Here is a 25,242-nt window from a genome sequence, read left to right on the forward strand (position 1 = left end):
GAATTTGGTGACAATTTTTGTATAAAATTTTCTATATTTTTGTATGATCAAGAAGTTTGTGAAATGATTTTTAAGGTATTAATGTTTTTCGGAAATTGAATTGAGTTAGGGAAAAAAAATGAATGACCAAAGGAAATAAGATTCTCATGGCATTTAGCGGTATAATAACTCAAGTTACAGGATCTGGAAAATAGGTCAATGCTATTTTAGATTTAAGATTTGAGAGAAATAAGAGATTTTCGTTACCAATTACACACACAGTGGGCAGGAACCCATATATTGAGATAATGATTACTTTTGTGATAGTAGATAAGTAAGTTGGGATAGAATGTGTGACCAAAAGGAAAAAATGGTACTGTGAGTGTTTATGACATCCTTCTTATAGGTTGATCTCTATAAAGTATTCTAAGCCGATATTTAGAACGTCGGATTTGTGAGAGAAATTATGTTCATCTGAGTCATATAAATATGAAGATGGAAGGTATTGTGGAAATATAAGAGTGCGCAGCAGAAGTTTGATAGAATTAAATAAGGAAATTCAATTTAGACATTGTAGAAATAATTCCCAAGATGTATTGCAAGAACATTGGAAATTTTGTCAGCTTATTTTGATATTTATATCCTGTAGGTTCCGAGGACGAAACCTTTAAAAGGGGGAGAGAATGTGATACCTAACTTAAAAATGAATTGTGAAAGTAGTGTCGGATTAGGACCCTAAATTCACGTTTAGATTTTAATCGACCTACCAAGAGATTATGGGGACTGATACCTAAGACTAAATACCGCCTTCCACCCCCAAATGGATGGACAGTTAGAAAGAGTCGTACAGACATTGGAGGACATGATAAGAGCTTGTGTTCTAGACTTCTCGGATAGTTGGGATAGGTTGGTGAAACTAATGGAGTTTTTGTACAATAATAAATATCATAGTGGGATAGGTATGGCACCAGTTGAAGCGTTGTATGGGCGAAAGTGTGGATCTCTCTTATATTGGGATGAAGTGGGTAAGAAACTGATCACTGGCCCGGATTTGGTGGAAAGACCCTTGGAGAGAATTAAGGTTATTCGAGAAAGACTAAAAGTAGTGCAAGACCGAAACAAGAGTTGTACGGATTTAAAGAGAAAACCTTTAGAATTGCAATCAAGAAAAAATATATATTTGAAAGTATCTTCTACCAAGGGAGTGATGAAATTTGGAAGAAGTGATAAGTTAACTCCAAGGTATGTAGGACCTTACGAAATATTGGATAGAGTTGGACCCCTAGCGTATAAACTGACTTTTCCACCGGTTTGTCGAGGATACGTAACGTTGTTCATGTCACCCAACTGAGGAAGTATGTATCAGATTCGAGCCATATTTTGGAGGATTAATCCATCTAGGTAAGGGAAAATTTATCAGTGGAGGAAGTTCCTTTGAGAACCATGGTTACAAAGATTAAGTTCTAAGGAGAAGTATCATACCCTACTTGGAGGTGCAATGGACGAACCATACACCACGAGAGGCAATGTAGGAGTTAGAAGAAGACATGCGGAATAGACATCCCTATTTTCTTATCAAGGTACATAAGTTTCGAGGACGAAACTTTTTATAAGGGGGGTAGAATGTAAAACCCACAATTTTTGGGCTTATTTTATCTTGCCCAATTTAATTAAATGGTAATTTACTATGGGTAAAAGCAAAAATAATTGCAGGTTAGGTTAAATGGTTAATTTAGGGGTAAGATGAGATAAAATAGGGTGAAAGTTTACCATAGTTAAAACTCCTACCTAAACTACCTACTAGTGGGTGGTTATTAGGGTTTAGCATACTTATCAAAACAACAAAGGAAAAAAAAAAAAACCTATTCCCTACCTTTCATTGTCTGCCTCCCCTTAGAGCAAGAGCCGTCGGAGAGTAGAGAAGGAAAATCAGACGTCGCCATCAATCAATCAGACGACTAGGCCCCTAAACTCGTAAGTCCCAAATTCACGTGAAACTTCTCTTTTAAATTCTAGTAATCGAATTAATTATTCTAAAGATTTTACGAATATGTATTATGTTATATATATAGAGATATATGATTGTATATGAGGTTTAGGAGGATTCGTATCTAGATTAGTAGGATTGAGGTATTAAATTTTATTATGGAATGAATAGGGTTTACCCAAATCGATTGGAAAGTTATTAAGAGAAAAAAAAAAGGAGAAGAAAAGAACTCGCCGTTGCTGTTCTCTGCCATTGCTGAAGCTTGGCTTCAGCAATGCAAAAAAAAAAAAAGGGGAAGGGACGTCGCCAGCAGTGGCTGGCGACAATAGGTAAAGGCAAGGTTGGCCAATGAAGAAAAAACAAATCAGAATCTGGAAATTATATGTATATGTATATGGGATATGTTTAATGAGTGCCCAATAGTGGAATTTTGGATAAAACTAGCCCACCTTTTACAAACTAATTTAGGAATTAAATTTCAAAACCCAATCTAAATAATAATTTTTGGAGTTTAAAGATTTAGTCATTTAAGCTTATACTTTATTAATTAAGTCCAAAGTACCTAAATAGAAATCTAAAACATTTTAACCTAGCCTTATTAGATTAAGTTATACAATGTAAGATAAACTCTAGATTGTTGAACGAAATGCTTAAAATAATAATTATAATAATAATAGTAATAATAATATGGATGAAACAAATTAAGGATGTAAACGAAAATATAAATATAAATACAAGTGTAATAAATTAAGACAACAATTATAATAATAAGTCAATATATATATAGGTACATATATACATAAATAATAATAACACCTACTCACACACAAAAGTAGAAATAAAGTGAAAGGTAATAATAACTAATCAATAAATATATATAAGTGATAATAAAATAAATTAGCGACGACGAGGATGGTAATAATAATAATGGATAATCATAAATTATAAGTAAATATAGTAAGATAGTAGTGAGGATAATAAACAGGATTGTGAATAATTATTTTCTTCTAAATTAGGAAACTTTACAAAATGAACACTTTCCAAATTAAGAAACTTTCTAAAAATAGAAACTTTCTAAATTAGGAAACTTTCCAAAAAAAATATAAATCATCCGATTGGAGGGAAATGCTATTAGGGTCCATACAATGGTCTAGATATGAATCTTGTACTTACTTAGAGGTTGTATATTTATGCATCTATAGGAAGTAACAACTAATTAGGGAACTCATGCATTTGATAGGTACGGTACAAGGGTTTAAGGTAGTTCCACTCGAGCAGCCAAACAGAGGTAGGTGGTACTTACCCTTCTGAGATTTCAAATGTGTAAAATGAGATTCTTGTTTGCAATACTATTTTGTTGTGTTGACTCGAAAGGTGTTTGATTAAATGCTTTACTTGAATATTTATGAAAGCTATATTTTACTATACAAAAATGGACCATGTGACTTATTTGAAATGTTTGGATATGTTCTTAGATACAAAATGAGCTGAATCTTTTATGAAAGCAAAGATTTATGTATACGATATATGAACTGAATTTTGACAAGTGAAGCTCAGAGCAGTCATGGAATATACGGTAGGGGCTATAGTCCTGTCTAGTCGCCATGGTAGCCTGGTATAGAGTCCGGCCGATTGGCAAGGTCATGGTAGCCTGGTATAGAGTCCGGCCGATTGACCCAAATATGAATGAGACCAATCGGTAGTCATGAAACTTATTGGTCGCCCACCTAGTAAGGGTTTAATCTCTAGGCTGAGTACTCAGTAGCCGGTCATTGCATGTACTTGTTATGAGCTGATCTCAAAGAATAATTTATGAGCCGATATGAAATGATTTATGAACTGATTTGAAATGAGACTTATGAACTGATATGAGTTGATTTACGAATGGATATAAAGAGATTTGTGACTTGAGACGAAATGATTTATGACTTTACAATTTCTCATGTACAATTATCAATAAGATGCTTTTAAATTGCTTGTCCTTGTTTACTGCTGATTGCTTTACAAATGACGTTACTTTCAAAATTACGGATGTGAATGATATGCAAACGATTTGAGTTATACTTATATTTGTATATGTATCTATAAAACTAAGAGTGCATGGTTCAACAGAGGGGTAAATATTACCTACTGAGCGATGTGTCGCTCAACCCACTTCTTACCATTTTTGCAGATTCTGAAGAGTATGAGTTGGTTTACGTAGAAGACCCTGAGGATGACTTTTATTAGCATTAGATGAGTAGAAGTTGGCAAGCTAGCTACTTCTAGTGGTTAGTCTTATTTACTTTTGTTTCCGCTGTTTCAATAAATGTACGAACGTCTTGAATTCGTAGACTTTCTTTTATATGTGGTTTGTACCGCACTTTATTTAGTTAAGTTATTTAGTACTTTTAAAGTTAAACTAGTTAATGTAGCCTTGTATTCTTGAGTGAGACTTGGGAGTACGGCGGATGTCATGTGACGGGCACGTGCGGGCTCGGGGCGTGACAGGATTCTTTGTTGAAAACCCTCAAGGCTATGCACTCACGTCTGCAGGTCAGCTTCTTTTGAAAGACGAGGCATTCAATGTACGGGCACACATTTTTCTATCATGTGATCCTGCCCTGTTGAAGCGCTGGAATCTCTTGACCGAGTGGTTCCAGAATGATGGTCCCTCTCCATTTGATACTGCATATGGGAATAATCTCTGGGATTACAGCGCGCGAGAAGTTCGATTTGGAAACATGTTTAACGAGGCCATGGCTAGTGATAGTCAGTCGTCTGTAGAAGTGCTGATGACCAAATGCAAGTTTGTGTTTGAAGGCTTGACAACTTTTGCTGATGTTGGGGGTGGTACTGGCAAAGTTGCCCAAAACTTTCCTAGCATAAAATGTACTGTATATGATCTCGCACATGTCGTTGCTAATCAAGAAGGAGCTGAGAACTTGGAATTTTTAGCTGGAGATATGTTTCATAGTGTACCCCGTGCTAATGCAATCTTGCTCAAGGTAACTAAAGACATCCTGTCACTGAATTCTGATTTTCTTTAGGGTAAAAAATAAAAAATCTCCTGTGATAAACCTAATACATAGAAAAGCCTCCCATGATTTTAAAATATACAACACAACCACTCATATTTTGAACTAAATTATAAAGGTGACGGAATCCGTTAAACTTAACGGAAATGGACAGTGGGGGGAAGGTGATCATTATAGGCAGTGTAATGGGAAGCCAGATACAAGATGAGACATCATTTGAGACATAATTTAGCTTGGACATGCAGATGTTGGTTAACTTCGGCCCTGCCAAAGAAAGAACTGAGAAGGAATGGTCAAAATTGTTTTCAGAAGCTGGATTTAGTAGCTATAAAGTCTATCCAGTCTTGGGCATGAGGTGTCTCATTGAGGTTTATCCCTAAGTTAAGGAACATTTTGTTGCTTGTAACATAAAAATTACCAAGTGTTTGGTTTTGGATTTTTTTTTTCCTTTTCCCTGAGATACAAATCCCATCATTTTTCCCCCTCTCTGCAGCATTTAGTTTTTGTTGAACTTGTTATCTCATAGTAACAAGAGTGTAAATTATCGCATTCAATATAAATATCCATTTCATTGCTTAACTAGAAAAATTTTAGTACATCTTTAATATTTTCTTTTGCTTCTTTTACCCGTAAAGGTGCAAACGTTCATTTACAGCTAAATGACTCTTTAGGGGCAAAAAGTCTTCCAAATTTATTTATTTATTTATTGACTAGATGCCAAAATATGTCTACCGTAATGTTAATTGTCTATAAGTTGGAAAAAGCTGATTATTCTGAATAATCTCAAGAAGCATAGAATGGTTGTAGATCATCTATGATCATGTCAATATACCAAATAATCATACACGTTCTTACACATCCGAAGTTTGATGATGAAATTACTCCACCATAAGGAGTAAAGACCAGCGTACATCAAAATAATCTTAGTTCGAGAAATTCAGGGAACAAAAAAATCAAACAAAGTTTGTTTTCTTTTTTTTTTTTTTTAAGAATTCAGATAAAATTATTCAATCAAGACTGCCATTTTTGACAGCCTTGTGCTGGATTTTTCACAGATATTGCAAGTTTCAATGCTAAGAAAAATTGACAAAACAAATTTGCCAAAATCCAGTTCTCCAAGAATGCCAACTTTGGACGAGCCGTTCTCTAAATCAAACCCATGTTATGTTAGAGCGCTTTACATGAAATGTAACAAAAATGAAAGACATAGTTAAACAAAGTTTTAACTTATCTCTATTATTGTTCAAAAGAATGACACAAGTAGTTTCAATAGTCGATTTGACAATTAAGTTTTATCTGTGTAGATATATACATTTTTAAAGGTACTTTAAGCTTTTATATCAAACAATTATTTTGTTGTTAATGAAAATAACATCCTATTATATCCTCAAAAGTATTGCAAATAATTCAAAATAGATGAGTAACCATGTCTTCATCTAAATTAATTCAGAATATAATACTACATGGAGAGAATCCTAGTTTTGAGGGATTTCATTTCATTTTTTTTTTTTTTTGCAATGTCAAATATTAGTTTAGTATCTAAGTACAAGTGGAGTGTTCATTGACAAGATAAATTAAGCGTAGCTGTTGCAAACTATTTTTAAAACATTTTTCTTGTATAATAATGCTACCCAATCAGAAAAAAACTTTTGCACACATGGGTGTGTATATATATATATAGTACTGAATGAAACGGTAGATATAACGCCTTGGGTCCATTGGTGTGACCCATTAACTTTTTGAGTTAAAACTATGTATTCAAAATGATTAATCCAAATTTATTAGTAATTGGATGGGGCGAAACTTATAATTCATTTAGTTCTTTTTTCGATTTCCAATGTGCAACATCTCACTCAATCCTCCCCTTAGAAACTTTACGTTCTTGCAAAATTTGATCATAACTATCCACTCGGTCATATGTGGATTCTAGAGAATTCCAAAAAGAGACCATATAAAAATTGCTTTGATACCATTTATAACTCCGAGTCTACTAGATTGGCCGAATAATTTTTTGAACTGAAACTGTGTATTCAAAATTATTAATAATTCAACGGACCAAAACTTATATTTCAATTCTTTGTTCTTCCGATCTCCGATGTGGATTATCTCAGTACATTTGCACTTGCATGAACACAAAAAACACGTTCCGGATAAGATTTTGGGATAAGATGGCTGAATGAAAGGATGGTGGTAGCAACTTCACTTGCATGATTACGGGTAGGTGGCAATAATTTCACTTGCATGACCACAAAGAACACAATTCCGAATGACATTTGGCATGAAAGGGCTGGTGGTGCACAAACCTTGCGATGTACTCTTAGACAACATCGTACTTGTCTCGTCATCTTTAATAAATTTAAGGGTAAGACCAAATTGCGCGAAATGTCACTAAACTATTGGGAGGTGCCGGTTTTGTTACTAAACTTTTTTATTAGCTAAAAATGTCACTGAATTAGTAAATCTGTACCATTTTAGTCACTCCGTCTATTTATGCCGTTAGAAGAAATGAAAAATAACTTTTTGAGGGACAATTTCATCTACACAGCCTTTTCCTTGAAGCTTTCTGACATAAATTGCTCTCAAATGTGTCATACAACTCCCAAAGGCATTTATTTCTCCAGTCTTGTTGGGAACTCCGACCCAATAAATGTTACTCTTATTTCTCCAGTCTTGTTAATCCTTTTTAATTTCTTCTTGAAATTCCGATCAATGCCCCAAAAAAGAGTGCAAGTTTTGCGATGGAACCTTCCCAAGTCCAAGCAATAGACAGCAACTACCCTTCACAAGAAGATGTGCAAGACAAAGCTCATTTCCCCAACGCCTTTCCCCTTTCTTCTTCTATTTTTAGGGTTTCTCTCCCCTACCCCCCCTCTTTAAAGAGAGACTATTGCGTTAATTATGACTGTATGCAAATGATAAAACAAAATAAGTATGAGAGGCTAACTAGATGCAAGGAGCACAAGAACAAGGAAGAAAGAATGATTAAAAGCCATTTGGTGTGAGATCCTGAGTGCATAAACTTTTGCACACATGTGTATATATATAGTGCTGAATGAAATGGTAGATATAACGCCTTGGGTCCACTGGTGTGACCCATTAACTTTTTGAGTTAAAACTATGTATTCAAAATGATTAATCCAAATTTATTAGTAATTGGATGGGGCGAAACTTATAATTCATTTAGTTCTTTTTCCGATTTCCAATGTGCGACATCTCACTCAATCCTCCCCTTTGAAACTTTACGTTCTTGCAAAATTTGATCATAACTATCCACTCAGTCATATGTGGATTCTAGACAATTCCAATAAGAGACCATACAAGAATTGCTTTGATACCATTTATAACGCTCCGAGTCTACTAGATTGGCCGAATAATTTTTTGAACTGAAACTGTGTATTCAAAATTATTAATAATACAACGGATCAAAACTTATATTTCATTTCTTTGTTCTTCTGATCTCCGATGTGGATTATCTCAGTACATTTACACTTGCATGAACACAAAAAACACGTTCCGGATAAGATTTTGGGATAAGATGGCTGAATGAAAGGATAGTTGGTGGTAGCAACTTCACTTGCATGATTACGGGCAGGTGGCAATAATTTCACTTGCATGACCACAAAGAACACAATTCCGAATGACATTTGGGATGAAAGGGTTGGTGGTGCACAAACTGTGCGATGTACTCTTAGACAACATCGTACTTGATTTGTCTTGTCATCTTTAATAAATTTAAGGGTAAAATATACTTTACTCCCAAGTGATTTAATAATTTTTTACAGAATTTTTCTAAAGTTTTAAAAGTTATTCACAATCCCTTTATAGTTTGAACTAAAGTGTCAAATTGACAAAAATATCCTATATAACGGAACCCAAAAAATGTAAAAACTACTCTTATTTAAAAACTAAAATAGTTGAAATAAGTAAAATATATAAACATAATATGCATGACATTTTAACCCTTTATAGTTTTATATTTTACCACATAACTCTCTTAAGATTTAGTATTTTACCATATAATCCCATTTTGATTTTTAAAATATATGCATAACCCCCTGTTGGTAATTAATAGTTTTCAACTTTATAAAGGAGTACTTTTGATATTTTAGTTGATTCTATTATGGAATACAAATTCTGCCATTTTGACACTCTTGTCCAAATTATGAAAGAGTTATATATAACTTTTCAAACGTCAAGGGGTTATGCGAAAAAGTGCCAAACCACAGGGGATAAAGTGTATTTTTACCCTAAATTTAATTATATGCTCATATAACTTGGAACATTAGGACTATTTATTCTACAGTATTGTCAATTTAAACCAAGCCAATGAGTCTTTTGGCTAAACATGCTTCCTCCTTGAGAAAAATTAGGGATGCATATTTTATGTCATTCTCTCCACTGTACAATTTTGAGCTTTGAAATTCCTCCAATTGATGGGTGGATTTCAAATCCAAATCCATTCAAGTCCCTCATCCAAACTGATCCTAAGAAAATCTTTCCTACTTCACCCATCATTTTGTTATGGCATTTTTTCAGGTCAAATGATTGTACAAATATGGTCATACAATTGCAAACGATCGAAGTACCATGCCCTCGATCCTGATTTCTTAATGCTCTTGAGTTCCATACCTCCTGTTAGTTTCTTGAACATTGGAATTAATCAATAGGGTCGTCAATCAAGTAATTGTAAAGTTTTAATTTGACTCTCGAGCTCTTCCTTTATGCTTTTTTTTTTTTTCTTAATTAGACTTGGAGTCTCACTTGAAGAATTGAAGTACAAATATTTTTGTTTTTTATTCTTTTACTTGCATATTTTTTGTGGAGCTCTAACTTCCTATGCATACACATATCTCTAGTGCCTGAAATTGCTGCAATTTCACACAAAAAATTATTGGAAAAAAAAAAAAGACACTTCATCCTATGTAGATCAGTTGCACTTTGCTATCTCATCAAACAAATTATGTTAAGACATGAATGATTCGGAATGCATTTTGGCTGGATTTGTAAGGGTAAACTCTGTGTTATTTTGTATTAAACAAAAGTTCTCATGGTTAATTATTTATTTGGAGCTAACAACGGCATGTTCCTCCCTTGTCAATAATACTGTCAAGAGCCAATAAATAGAACAAATAAAATGATAAATTTACCCTCTACTCACAACAATAAATAAAATTCACAAAAAAAAGAGAAAAAGTTGCAAAAATAAAATTTGAGAGAGTTTACTAGAGAGAACATAAAGATAATTGAACAAAATAAACCTTTATCCCAAAGCCTAAACTTTAAAAATTGATAGATAAAAGAAAATATAAGAATGGAAATTGCAGAAAATAATAAAAAGGAAGTTCATACACAAAAGAAATGGATTTCCGACCGAAAATCCATTTACAATATTTTATTCAACAGCTGGAGATAACATACAACACTAGAACCATGCTTCCATTTATTTATGTAACGGCTAGAACAATTTGCTAATTGTTCCCTTAGATGCTAGCAGCATTTTAGCTTGGAGCTTTAGCTTGATTCAGCAGTAACCATGACACCTATCGGTAAGCTGCCGGATGCACATACAGCCAGGACAACAGCCCCATGGATTGCCTACGCAGGATCCCAAGGCGGGTATACACTTCGGTCCCTGACCATCATGAACTCCAACGCCAAGCATTTTTATAATCTGTCCTCCAATTGGCAGCATTTTTCTTGATGCAGTTTTGACAGCAATGGTGGTTTCTGTAGCTTCCCCAGCTTCATCTTGCCCCAGCACCACACCTGCAAAAGAAATTAAAAAAAAAATCTTAGTAGGAAATTAGCTAGTAATGGATGGTAATTGAGTTCTACTAGTAATTAATACTCTAATTGAATTTAAAGACAAACTAACAATTCAACTACTAGCAATGGATTAAATCTCCATGAACTTTCACTTATTTGCACTGTACCCCCTAAACTTCTATAATAGGCACTTTTTGTGCCACCCATCCCCCCAAAAAAATGTCCTTGCAATAATTTTTTTACTCTCTCATGATACCATTTCCTTCCTTTCATATTAGATGATACGAATAATTTGAATACTATATGAAATATGCTTAGAGAGAGAGAGAGAGTATTGTGTTAATTATGACTATATGCAAATGATAAAACAAAATAAGTATGAGAGACTAACTAGATGCAAGGAGCACAAGAACAACGAAGAAAGAATGATTAAAAGCCATTTGGTGTGAGATCCTGAGTGCATAAACTTTTGCACACATGCGTATATATATAGTGCTGAATGAAACGGTAGATGTAACCCCTTGGGTCCACTGGTGTGACCCATTAACTTTTTGAGCTAAAATTATGTGTTCAAAATGATTAATCCAAATTTATTAGTAATTTGATGGGGTCGAACTTATATTTGATTTAGTTCTTCTTCCAATTTTAAATATGAGACATCTCATTCAATCCTTCTCCTTAAAAATTTTTCGCCCTTGCAAAATTTGGTCAAAACTATCCACTTAGCCGTACACAGGTTTTAGAGAATCCCGCACAGAGATCACACGAAATTTGTTTTAATACCTTCAAATTTACTAGATTGGCCCAATAACTTTTTGAATTGAAACTTTGTGTTAATTCAAAATTATTAATAATTCAAAGGACCGAAACTTATATTTCATTTCTTTCTTCTTCCGATATCCGATGTGGATTATCTCAGTAGACATTCACTTGCATGAACACAAAAAACACGTTCCGGATAAGATTTTGGGATAAGATGGCTGAATGAAAGGGTAGTTGGTGGTAATAACTTCACTCGATGATTGGGGGTAGGTGGCAATAATTTCGGTTGCATGACCCCAAAGAACACAATTCCGAATGAGATATGGGATGAAAGGCTGGTGGTTCATAAACTTTGCGATGTACTCCTAGATAACATTGTACCTGATTTGTCTTGTCATCTTTAATAACTTTAAGGATAAAATACACTTTACTCCCATGTGATTTAATAATTTTTCAAATAAATTTTCTAAAGTTTTGAAAGTTATATTTAATCCCTTTATAGTTCAAACTAAGTGTCAAATGGACTGAAATAATCATCTGTAACGAAATCCAATAAAATATAGAAAATATTTTTGTTTAAAAACTAAAATGGTTGAAATAACTAAAATATATAAACGTAATATATATGACATTTTAACCCCCAATTGTTTTGTATTTTACCACATAACTCCCTTATAAATTAGTACTTACCATATAATCCCGTTATGATTTTCAAAATATAACCCCCTATTGGTAATTAATAATTTTCAAGTTTACAAAGGAGCATTTTTGGTATTTAATTGACTCCGTTATAAAATACAAATTCTGTTATTTTGACACTGTAATACAAATTATGAAAGGGTTATATAGCTTTACAAACCTCAAGGGGTTTATGTGGAAAAGTGCTAAACCACAGGAGTAAAGTGTATTTTACCCTAAATTGAATTATATGGTCATATAACCTGAAACATTGGACTATTTATTCTACGGTATTGTCAATTTAAACCAAGCCAATGAGTCTTTTGGCTAAACATGCTTCCTCCTTGAGATAAATTACGGATGCATATTTTATGTCATTCTCTCCACTATATAATTTTGAGCTTTGAAATTCCTCCAATTGATGGGTGGATTTCAAATCCAAATCCACTCAAATCCCTCATCCAAACAGATCCTAAGAAAATCTTTCCTAGGAGCTCTTCCTTTATGCTTTTTTTTTTCTTAATTAGACTTAGAGTCTCAATTGAAGAATTGAAGTACAAATCTTTTTGTCTTTTATTCTTTTACTTATATATTTTTTGTGGAGCTCTAACTTCCTATGCATTCACATCTCTAGTGCCTGAAATTGCTGCTATTTCACACAAAAAATTATTGGAAAAAAAAGACCTTTCCGTTTACACGGCAATAGGCCCAAAAGCCAGTCTCTCCGAAAAGCAAAAAAAAAAAAAAAAGACACTTCATCCTATGTAGATCAGTTGCACTTTGCTATCTGATCAAACAAATTATGTTAAGACATGAATAATTCGGAATGCATTTTGGCTGGATTTGTAAGGGTAAACTTTGTGTTATTTTGTATTAAACAAAAGTTCTCATGGTTTAATTATTTATTGGGTTAATTTCACATACCTCCCTTGAGTTTTTTACAATTGCAGAAAGCTCCCCTCAAGTTCTAAAAATTGCACCTACCTCACCTATTTTCACTATTTAAGTAACATTTTAGGCACAAAAGGCTATACTTTTTCTCAAAATTCCTATAATGCCCTTGAGTTATAATTCACAACAAAATTGTAAAGAAAAAAAATGGTTCACAATTTCTATTTCATTTATCTTACTTGCTATGACTAATACCTACCCATCAACATCCAAATCACCATTAAATAAACACTTATCTTTGTTCTAATGTTCCTCCTTTTTCTAAAAATTTTTTATGCTGACCATTGTACCAACTATAAACACTACATCAGATATTCAAAAGTTTTCCTACAATCTCATATCAATATAATAGTTTACTTAATACACAACAATATTCATTAATATCCCTAAATTTTAATTCCATGGCTGCCACTTTTTTAATACAAAATAATCTGAACCATTACTACTAATATCAATATCCAAAATATTCCATTGGCACAGAATTCAAAATCAATCAAATTCTGTATATAGGAATAACATCAATAATTGTAAATCAACAATAGAAACAAAATGCAATTATAAATATATACCAAGAACACTTTTTTTTATGGCAAGATATAAATATATACCAATGTAGTTATAATAATACAGTTATAAATATATACCAAGATATGTACATATTTGGTTTGGTGTATACGATGATTTTATTAGTGGTGACAGTACACATTTGTTGACATATTTGTTGAGGACTAAGACACATTTGTTGACCTTTGGAGCAAAATTACTTTGGCAAGAAAACTTTTACTCCTCGCGAAGCATGTGAAGATAAACATGATAATTTCTCCTCGCAAGTAGAAAAGACTCATGAAGTCATTATTGCGATGGGACGAAAAACACTAGGCAGTGGGGCTCCAAAATGCCCCATGTTACAAACTTTGATGTCTTATTCTCTACTTGTCCATTTACTTTTTGGTTTATCTGCCTAACATGGTACCACATACAATATGAAAACTACAGTTGAAAACGAAAATTGCATTTTTTCGAAGGACACCTTCGTGAAACATATGGCCTTCCTATTTCGTTTATCACTGCTTTATACAGTTTCTTATTTTTTTTAAAAAAAAAAAGTAAAACCAGAATACTTTTTATATTATGCTCTTGAAGTTGAGTTTTGAGGAAAATGCAGTTTTAGGGTCTGTTTGTTTGGGTGGAAAATGTTTTCCAGAAAATATTTTCCTCATTTTCCGTTGTTTGGCTCTCAATTAATTTAGAAAAATAATTTCGGACAGAAAATAAGTTACACCAAGTGGAGGAAAATAACTTCCTCATCCATCATTGTGAAGTTATTTTCCTTTCGTAAAATCAGTCTTCCTTCCACAACCTCCAGCGGTGAACCATCGACAAAAGACCAATCCCTTCTTCCGCAGCGATAAAAGACCATCTCCAGCAACAGCTCATCGGCAAACCAATCCCTTCTTCGCCGGCGGCATCTCCAGCTCCGGCGAAGACCCACTTTCAGAGGTAAACAACTCTTTCAATTAGGTGAGGGCCAAAGGCCAGAGTATATACAGTCCTGATGCACTAGCTTTCGCTTATAAACTTGACAAGAGACTCAAGGAGATTAGTAAGAAATTAGAAGGTGGGGAAGGCAGTGAAAGAGGAGCAGGGTCTACTGCTGCTGCTGCTGCTACTACTGCACAGGATGCTGCAGACGCGAGCTTAATTGAGAATTTGGACACTTATCGGTGGAGCTCGCGAACGGTGGATCCAAGCAAAGTCCATGGATTCGAGGACAAAGAGAGATTCTTGGAGAGGCTGCTTCTCAGGAAAGAGGGCAAAAATGGATTCAAGGCATTTGCAATAGTTGGATTGACCGGGGTCGGGAAAACGACCCTGTGTCAGCTAATCTTCAACAATAAGAAGGTGAGGGATCATTTCCTCCCCAAGATTTGGGTGTGTTTGTCAAAGCAGCCTAACGATGACGAGGACAACAGAAAGGAGACTGTTAAGAGGATGCTAATATGCTTGGGAGTGGATGATAAGATCATCCAAGAAGCCGGTAAAGATCCAAATCTTGGTCTTCAGAAACTGATGTTTGCTCTTCGCTTACATGAAGAGACTCTCGGCCCTTAATGATTATTTTTTTTAAAGGAAGATAAAAATCCAATTCATTAGTATCATTAATAATTCCATTTAAGAATTCATGGTGTAATATGAATAAATATTTTATAAAAATGATAATATGATTATAATGGATAAAAACTAAAATTAACCTGTAATGAAATGAATGTTTTGAGAGTAGAAAAACATTTGCAACATATCAATAAATATATCAGAAAATATTTTCATTGACAAACCAAATACCGAAAAATTATGAAAAAAAAATTTGGAAAATGTTTTCACTTAATAACCAAACACTGGAAAATTATGGAAAAGGAAGTGATTTTCTAGGAAAATGACTTCGATGAAAAATATTTTCCTAGGGAACCAAACACTGGAAAATTATGGAAAAGGAAGTGATTTTCTAGGAAAATGACTTCGATGAAAAATATTTTCCTAGGGAAAATATTTTCAGTCCAACCAAACGGGCCCTTAGTCCATAATGTTTAATATCTGTACAGTTTTAGTCTTTAAAATTTTAGCAAAAGTAAATTTGGTCGTTAGTGTTTAGTATATGTATAGTCTTAGTCCTTAAAGTTTTGATAAGAACAAATCTGGTACCCAGTGTATCCAATTTAAAGCAGATTTAGAACATTTGAAGAATTTTTCTCAAATACTAACAAAATGTAGTCATGTCTAATCATGTGTCCATTAAATTAAATTTCAAACTAAAGAATCAAAATAGTGGCTAACTTTAAATAACAATAATAAGGACTAATTGCTTATGTCCAAATTAATTAACTAAGGTTTCGAAGCATTCAATTCATCGATCTCTCTCTCGACAGTTTTCTCAGACCCATCCTCACCGCCCTGCACTTGTAGGCTCTATTCCAACATAGGTTAATTATACTGGAGCCAAGCTAGAGATGGTTGAGTTTTCTTCTTCTCCTTCTTGTTTTTCTTTTTCCTTCTGATTTCGCTGGTTATTGACTGGATTCTATATGAGATGGTTGAGGGTTTCTGGATTTTTGGTTGATTTTCTGTCGTTCTGGTGGGATGCTGGGGATTCATGGTGAATTGGAATTTTTGAGTAGCAATTGGCGGTGGGTTTTCCGATTTATACAAACTTGAACAAAACTTAGTTTGTTGAATTTCAATTGACATTTTGCTCATTTTGATGGAGACGATTTGTAGTATTTGAGATAAATTTGTGATGTTTTGGGTACTAGTCATAGGCTGTGGTTGCTGGCTGGTGCTTGGTGATGGTTTGGCTTTAGGGATCAGCCTATCCCATTACGAAGCAAGAAAAAAAAATTGAAGAAAAAATGGAAATCCATTACAATAATCGAAAGAAGGGTAAAATACATTTTACTCTCCTGTGATTTAATGATTTTTCATATAATTCACCTATAATTTTAAAAGTTATATATATAACTCCCTTATAGTTTAAACAAAATTGTCAAACTGATCCATGAAAATATTGAAATTATTCTTATTTAAAAATTAAAATAGTTGAAATGACCAAAATATATAAATATAATATGCACGATATTCTAATCTCATATAGTTTTATATTTTATCATATAACCCCTTATACTTGACATGAAAAGAAAGAAATAAGAGAACATTTCAGAATACCACTACACTAGCTGACAAAATAGTTGCTGATATCAACAAAGTAGTACAAATGACTGTTATTTCATGGCCAAGAGCTCCTCGCACCAAAGAAAATTGGCAACTAGTTTTGGAATGGGGTTTGCCCCAATCCTGTTTGCAGGATTAGACTCTTTAGCATGTAGTAGCAGTAGTCATGGTTTTCATTTTCTTTACATGATTAATGAATTATATAGTGTAGTTACACTTGTGACGTGCATGTATATGGAGACTTCTGACTCTCCTTTGTAAAGCTTTCCCGCATATCAATAAAGACCAAACATTTGCCTAAAAAATTTGATTCTAGAATATTAAATATTTTTTTGTGTAGTAAACATGCTTATACAATGTTTTAGATTTCGTAGACACTGATATGAAGTACTTAATTTCAGGTGCAAAATGTTATTTTAACTTGCAGATTTCCTGTCTGAAGTTGAAGCTGAGGAGTCAATTAAAAAGTACACCAAGCCCTCTAGAAAACTCCTTCAGGACGAAATGCTTATTGAAATATTTGGGATTAAGGATGGCCATGGAGAACATTCATGTGCCCATACCCATTAACGCTGTTTTGAGAACATTTGTTGTTCTGGTTGTGTGTGTGGGAGATATAGTTTACGGTGTAATGGCACCTGCTGAACACAGATCCACTGCAATTGCTAGATCTCTTGTCCAGCAAAGTCGTCCTGCTGTTGAAGCTGCTTGGAAAACCTGATGTTGTCATGATCTATTTTTTGTATTGTGTAAATCTCTTATTGTGGATACAACATTTCTCTTCTAGATTTTTTCATTGTCAGCAACAGGTTGTTTCATTCTTAAAGTAACTTTAAGACAAAGTTGTCTTTTTCTTTTCTGTATTATTTTCTAAAATTCTTAAGTAATTTCACTATCAACAAGCACACAACAAAGCAGTAGCTGCCCTAACATTTGGACCCACTCTACTAGTGTCTCCCTGCGCGTGCGCAAACACACACACACACACACACATATATCCTTATACTATATAAGATTGAGTTTTTGTCAAAGAATAGGTTGAATTTCAACCGCATAGGTGGGGGTTTTCTGGGAATGTGAAATGTTGTGTATTAGTTTAAAAGCTTTAGGTACAACTTAAGGAAGGATGTATTTGGGTATGTTTACTGAAATGACTCCATTTTAATACATTTAAAGTTGTCATTGATAAGCCATCTGGGTATTCACTACTACAAAAATGTCGTTTTATGACATTTAAAAGCGTCATTATAGCTCGATGTAATGACGTTTGATCTATAATGACGCTCTGCTAGAAACGTCGTCCATTCCAGCGTCACTATAAGTTCATGACAGTTGTACGAGTCCTAATTTGTAGTTCTATTGGCATTTATAAATGTTATTATTTATCGTTTTAATGACACTTTTAAATGACAAGAAATGCTAGAGAACAGCTAAGGTTATATGAATCTAAAGTGATACTCGATGCCTGTCATATATTGGATCTATCATGACGCTTATATTATGTAAGTACAATAAGATATTATGACACATTTGCCGTATAAGTAGAATGAAATATTATGACACTTTCATGGTGTAACTAGATCAGATTGTTCTGACACTTGTTAACATGAAATTTTGTGAATATTATGAACCGCAAAGCTCGAAGTGGTGACACTTTTAAGTGTCAATACATCATATTGCATTAGCCCTGTATCCTATCCGAGATTTTATACCCAAAAGCAGAATCACATTTCATCCTGCCTACACAATATAGATTCTAATTTTTGGAATAATAAAGTTATTACTACCACCTTATAAAGGAAAACCAAGGCGATTTACATTTTCATAGTAATTACTGCAATACAAGTAGCCAAAATAGTGCAAAAGTACTGCATCCAAGCAACTGACATTGCTGCTATGTCAACAAATTACATGCCAATTCAGAGATTTTTCAAAAGTTATGAGTATTACAGTAGCATTGCCAATACATATCAAAGAAGCAATAGTTCAACAAGAACTCAACAAAAAACGCATTGACAATGTCTTCAAAAAATAGCCATTTGACCCAAGGACGATCCTTTAGTTTTCTTCAAGAATCACCTACAAGTGTCATAAACCAAGAAATAGAAGTTACAATCACATCTACAGCTCTTCTTTTACAGTTTTAATGTTAGAAAATAAATAAAAACTAAGTTAACCAAATGATAAAGATAAGATAAAAAAATTACCAGGTTTATTGGCCGAGCAATAGCTACTCCAATTGCATCTCCAATCTTGAGAAAATTATGGTATGGCCTCATTAGCTCTTCATCATTCTCCACAGGCACATTCACATGAACTTCACACCAATGTGATCCCAAAGGTATGTCACCAACTTCAGCAGTTGGATCCAAATTTCTAACCACTCCAACAGCACAAATTTTGGACGAATCAACCATGCTTCTTATTGTAACTTTATCCCCAACCTTGAAAACAAATTTTATAAAATATATAACCACATATAAGAGAGCAAGTCTTGAACAGATATTCAATACACAGTACCACAAGAACCAACCCAAAATGACAGCCACAACAAGTACCAAAACCAAAGTGCAGTCCATTACAATCAATAATGATATCCAAAACAAGAATCTCAACAATTAACATATAGCAATTACAAACATGTTCATGAAAACCATTTGTGAACGTAGCATCTAAAGAAGGTCATAATTGAACTGTTTATTACTTGTATTGGCCGAGAAATAGCATTTAATGACTGTGAAGTATGTCTCTGCGAAGATGGCGAAATTTGTCCTTGTGATATCCAAAACAAGAATCTCAACAATTAACATATAGCAATTACAAACATGTTCATGAAAACCATTTGTGAACGTAGCATCTAAAGAAGGTCATAATTGAACTGTTTATTACTTGTATTGGCCGAGAAATAGCATTTGATGACTGTGAAGTATGTCTCTGCGAAGATGGCGAAATTTGTCCTTGTGATCTTCCTTGTTGAATTGATTCTAGTTGCTGAATTCTTCGCTCCATTTTTGACATCGCAGCGCTTTGTTTCATAACCAAGCGAAAACATGTTGAACGACTTGGTATATCGCCCCACAAATCAGATTGTGTAACTCCTAAACCATATGTACGAACTTTTCCACTCCTTTCTTCACCCATTACTTTTGCATACACGTCATTCCTACCCACACTATCTTCTTCTCCTTCTGGAAGTTGATATTTTAAGCTTTCCATCTCCTCCTAAAATTAACAATTCAAAGTTACTACATTCTCGTTCTTATCGTAACAGAAAAAGCCTGTTATGAATGAAGTGAATAAGCAGCAACAACATACCATTTTTTCCCCAACTTCATAACTAGATGGCACTCCATTAGAATTAGTGTAGCATATGGTGAACATATCTGCTCTAGAGAGAGAATGCCCAACCTCTTTTTCCTACATATAATAGTACATCCCAAGAATATATCAGAATGAAAAATTAGATGTTGTTATCAATTTATATATTATACCTTTTCTACTCGAACTTGAGCAAATGGCTTTTTCCCTGTACTATGATTCATCTTTTTCTTCTCTCGGTGCTCCTTGTTTGTTGCAGATATTCTCTACATAGTTAAACATAACAAAAAATAGTTAAGTATAGGCAAACAGAAAAAATGATCATGACTATGTGAGCATTTCATACCTTTGACTCTTCGGAAAGCCATTTAGTCAAAATATTTCTCCATTGCTGTGGAAGAACTCGTTTTGGTCTTTTAAGCACTTGACTTTCAATTGACTCATTTGGATTGAAATAAGTTTTCTTGAGAGCATGCTTCCAGCTTCTCCATTTCTTTCCTACTGATTGCTTAACTCGTTCTTCTATGCCAACAGGGAGATCAAATTTTTCCTGTAATATTGAACACTCAATTAAAAGAGAACAAGCATTCAACTAATGTAGTAGGTTCAAGAAATGGGTACCTTTACTACATCTATCATGTCATTCTTTAAAGACTTGGGAACTTTACGCCAACTATCAATGTCAATTGGTGCATATTTTCCAATTCTTGCCAATGCTCCCAAAAATTCATTGAATTTGCTTCTATTTGTACCAACTGGCTCACCAAGTGTATTGAATTTCACTTTAATTCGCTTGTCAGTACCATGTTTACCCCAAATGTGTCTCATATAAGTTGGTCCCCGAGTTTTCTTAGGCTCCTGATCATCATCAGAACCACCACCTGCAAGTATAATAGACAATTATGATATATCTTATGAAATAGAAACTATTGTTATAGATTATATCTAACTGAAATATTAAGTAATTAGTAATTAATAACATACCGGTGCCTTCCTCATTTTCCAAATTTTCAGGATCTTCATCACGCAATTGAAAGCTCCTTAATCCTCGATAGCTTTTTCCTTCTCTTGTTCTCACCATATTTGTACAACTACAATTTTAAATTCATAACAGAAAGTGTACAGCTAATAGCATATTAACATGTAATAAACAGCAACGCATAAAAAATTTAAGCATGTAGATACACCACAATTCAATATATAAAAAGCAACCGAATTTACTGGACATTAAAGCAAAATCAAAAGATAACATTCATTTAATTTATATAAGATACCAAAAGATCATCCCTTGGAACTAAATGCCACTCTAGTAGTATCAACTATTTCTCCTATGACACCTTCTCGAACCCAATTAATATCATCAAATGTATCTCTTTGATGACTACTTGAAGGCTGACTTTGCAAGTACATCTCAACATCTATGGGATCTATCTTCAAATCATCTCGTGGTACAGTTGGAATAACAACATTCCACCCCTTATCCAAAGGATCCTCCACGTAAAATACTTGTTTCACTTGAGATGCAAGAACGAAGGGTTCATGGTGGCGCTTCACATTCATAAAATTCACAAGTGTAAACCCATCATCATCTTGTTTCAATCGTTTCCCCTTAGAAACCCAATCACAGTCAAACAAAACCACTCTTCGACCTCCACCATAGTCCAATTCCAGAATATCCTTTAAGACACCATAATAGGCCAAGTCACTTGAAACCGGATTCATATCCTTGGTGCTTGCGAAACTTGATGTTATTGCAGTAACAATCACCCCACTATTCTGATTTTTTCTTTTGCTCTCCAAATATTTTGTATGAAATCTAAAACCATTCACAATGTATCTCTCATACTTCGAACCCACAACATTTGGACCCTTGGCCAATAATCTCAAATCTTTGAGATAACTTCATTCTCGGGTAGAAAATCATCCACCTATGCAAAATAAAAAAGTAAATTAATAAAATAATTGTACAGAATTTGGACAGCTAAAAGTACAGTGATACTTTGTATATTAACTCACATGGCTGTCAAACCAATTTGCAAATGTCTCACTATGAATCCGCTCCTTTTCATATTTTGAACTACGCAAATGCTGCTCTTCAACCAATTTACGATGTTGGCTTCATCAATTATAATAGTCAATCAACATAGTTGTCTATATACATCCATCATTATTAAAAGATGATTAGTTTTATAAAACAAGTATAGAGTACAATTACTTACTTGATATATGGATCCACGGCTTCACAATTGAATATCACATATTGATGTGCCTTTTTTATGGTTTCATCATCCATTACAACTGAAGTTCCTTTTCCTAATGCCCGACCTTGTATAGAAAAAATCTCAAGTCCTTCAGTTGAACTTTCACCTCCATCTTCATTTCTACTTGATCGATTGAACTTAGTTGTCACTTCATCAGATAAGTAGAGAGAGCAAAATGTCAAGCACTCATCAACTAGGTACCCCTCTGCAATTGAACCTTCAGGCCGACTTCTATTTCGGACATAATTTTTCAAAGTGCATAGGTACCTAAGACAATTACAAATGTAGTAAGTGATTAATAATGATACTCACATAGCAATAAAATAGAAATTATAAAGTTATAAAAGTTACCTTTCAATTGGATACATCCAACGATAATGTACTGGACCAGCTATCCTTGCTTCGGTTGCTAAATGAGTGGTCAAATGCACCATTATAACAAAAAAAGATGGTGGAAACATGCGCTCTAACTGGCATAGTACAACAGCAATTTCCTTTTCCATACGAAGCAGTTCCCGAGGACAAAGAGCTTTACAACATAAATCTCTAAAGTATTTGGACAACTTTATCAACGGAGACCGCACCGATTTTGGAAGAAGTTTTCTATAACAGAGTGGTAACAGTTGCTGCAATAATATGTGATTGTCATGACTCTTAAGTCCGGTTAGTTTGGGAGGTTTCAAATGCACAGACTTCGAAAATTGTGGCTGAATAACCATCCGGTACTTTAACCTTTTTCAGAATTTTACAGAATAACTCTTTCTCCTTCTTATCCAAATAGAAACATGTTGGAGGCAAGTATGCTCTCCCAAACTCATCTGTAATAGGATGAAGACCTGCTCGTATGCCCATTTCTTCCAAATCATGCCGTACACCAAGGTTATCATACTTGCCATCCACATTCAATAATGTTCTAACTATTGTCTCACATACATTTTTTTCAATATGCATGACATCAAGACAATGACGTAACAAATTGTTCTTCCAATATGGCAAGTCAAAAAAAATGCTTTGTTTCTTCCAGTTAAAGGGTAATTCAGGGTTATCATTGACTGCCTTCCCAAATTTGATTTTATAAGACCTCAACTCCTCCAAGATCATATCACCTGTCAAGCGAGGTGGTGCAACTCCATGTTCTTTTTTTCCATCAAAGTGACGTTTATCTTTTCGATATGGATGCTCCTTTTCCAGAAATCGCCGATGACCCATGTAACATTGTTTTGAACCATGTCTTAAATGGTGTGAAACGGTGTGCTTATGACATACTGGACATGCTAAATAACCTTTAGTACTCCAACCAGATAAATTAGCATAACCAGGAAAATCACTAATGGTCCAAAGTAAAGCAGCATGCATCTGAAAATTTTCCTTTGATGATGCATCATAAGTAGTCATACCTACATCCCACAATTCCTTCAACTCAGCTATAAGAGGTTGAAGGTAAACGTCAATGTTATTCCCAGGTGCATATGGGCCAGGAATGAGTAGTGACAACATAAAGTATGGCTGCTTCATGCACATCCATGGTGGCAAATTATAAGGCATCAGTACTACCGGCCATGTACTATGGTTCACATTCATAGATTTAAATGGATTAAATCCATCAAAAGCTAAACCCAATCTGACATTACGAGGATCTTTTGCAAATTCGGGATTTTGGTAATCAAATGATTGCCAAACCGAAGTATCTGCAGGATGTCTCATGCGACCATCCTTAGTACGACCCTCGACATGCCATTTCATGAAAGAGGCTGTTTTAGATGACATGAACAGACGCTGCAATCTGGGTTTAAGCGGAAAGTGCCACAAAACCTTATGGGGAACCTTTCTTTTTTCACCAGTAGGATCATCCTTTGTTCCTTCCCACCGTAGATGCTTACAAGTGTCACATTTTATCTTTGATTCATCTTTTCCCCAATACAATGTGCAATCATTAGGACATGCATCATATTTTTCGTATCCAAGTCCTAGTTCTTTCATTATTTTTTTTGCTTCATAATAAGAATTGGGTAGATTTACACCTTCTGGGAGTGCTTGCCTCAACAAATCAAGAAGTGTATTAAATACAGAATCGGGTATTTTGCTGAGACATTTAATATGTAACAAGCGGACCAGAAAAGATAGTTTAGAGAATTGCGGGCAATCTGGATAAAGGGGCTGCTTTGAATCATTTATTAAATTGTAGAATTTTTCTGCCTCAATATTCGGCTGTTCTGGTTCTAATCTTTCTCCCACATCTAGGTTCTGATTTAGAACTCCTACTACATCTTGTAACAACCCCTGCATATCATCTATGGGATTGAGTGGTGGAACTTCATTTGATGAGCCATGTGAAGATGTATGATGCAAATTCGAAGATAGCTCTCCATGAGCTAACCATTGAGTATATCCCTTAATAAATCCTTTCCATATCAAGTGTGATTTGGCCTGCTCTCTCGTGACAAATACCCCATTTCCACACCTAATACATGGGCATAAAATCATCTCCCCTATACTTCCATTCGTAAATGCAAAATCAAGAAAATCTTCTAAACCAACTTTATACTGATCACTTGATCGTGACATACTCATCCATCTTTTATCCATGTTCACATAGATTCTGTCGAAGATATTATCTCCTATGATTATGGGAGATATTATCTTCCATAATTATCTCCCATGATTATGAGAGATATTACCTCCCATGATTATGGGATTTTATTGCTTATGATCAATCAGGTTTGAATAGATAGGATATGAGTTGATTATGTAATCCCTAAAATCATGGTTCTATTACCTTAAGGGGTGGCAGAACTATGAT

At 34.2% G+C, this 25,242-nt stretch overlaps 3 protein-coding genes across 3 annotated transcripts; 1 reads left to right on the top strand and 2 right to left on the bottom strand.

Annotated features, from left to right (window-relative positions):
* Positions 1-4,416: 4,416 nt before the first annotated feature.
* Positions 4,417-5,363, top strand: LOC113760468 (tabersonine 16-O-methyltransferase-like). The gene is made up of 2 exons (XM_027303053.1): positions 4,417-4,953; positions 5,229-5,363. Exons 1-2 carry the CDS (start codon positions 4,417-4,419, stop codon positions 5,361-5,363), a joined length of 672 nt encoding a protein of 223 aa, XP_027158854.1.
* A 13,558-nt stretch (positions 5,364-18,921) lies between these two features.
* LOC113760477 lies at positions 18,922-20,079 on the bottom strand. The gene is made up of 3 exons (XM_027303064.1): positions 19,753-20,079; positions 19,071-19,307; positions 18,922-18,942 (listed from the first exon to the last, which is right to left on the bottom strand). The coding sequence occupies exons 1-3, from the start codon at positions 20,077-20,079 to the stop codon at positions 18,922-18,924; spliced, it is 585 nt and encodes a 194-aa protein (XP_027158865.1).
* Positions 20,080-23,096: 3,017 nt separating this feature from the next.
* Positions 23,097-25,028, bottom strand: LOC113760483. Its single transcript, XM_027303078.1, has one exon. The coding sequence runs from the start codon at positions 25,026-25,028 to the stop codon at positions 23,097-23,099; it is 1,932 nt and encodes a 643-aa protein (XP_027158879.1).
* Positions 25,029-25,242: the final 214 nt, after the last annotated feature.

This window comes from Coffea eugenioides, chromosome 1 (genome assembly GCF_003713205.1).
Source record: "Coffea eugenioides isolate CCC68of chromosome 1, Ceug_1.0, whole genome shotgun sequence".
NCBI classification, from domain to species: domain Eukaryota; kingdom Viridiplantae; phylum Streptophyta; class Magnoliopsida; order Gentianales; family Rubiaceae; genus Coffea; species Coffea eugenioides.

What these genes read in the sequence shown, in the direction of transcription:
- LOC113760477 (XM_027303064.1), bottom strand. Translation starts at nt 20,079, where the DNA reads ATGGAAAGCTTAAAATATCAACTTCCAGAAGGAGAAGAAGATAGTGTG. An exon ending in CTATTTCTCGGCCAATACAA is followed by an intron (nt 19,308 to 19,752) that starts GTAATAAACAGT and finishes TTTGTTTTCAAG; the next exon opens with GTTGGGGATAAAGTTACAAT. An exon ending in TTGCTCGGCCAATAAACCTG is followed by an intron (nt 18,943 to 19,070) that starts GTAATTTTTTTA and finishes TGACACTTGTAG; the next exon opens with GTGATTCTTGAAGAAAACTA.
- LOC113760468 (XM_027303053.1), top strand. Translation starts at nt 4,417, where the DNA reads ATGTCATGTGACGGGCACGTGCGGGCTCGGGGCGTGACAGGATTCTTT. An exon ending in CTAATGCAATCTTGCTCAAG is followed by an intron (nt 4,954 to 5,228) that starts GTAACTAAAGAC and finishes TTGGACATGCAG; the next exon opens with ATGTTGGTTAACTTCGGCCC.
- LOC113760483 (XM_027303078.1), bottom strand. Translation starts at nt 25,028, where the DNA reads ATGGATAAAAGATGGATGAGTATGTCACGATCAAGTGATCAGTATAAA.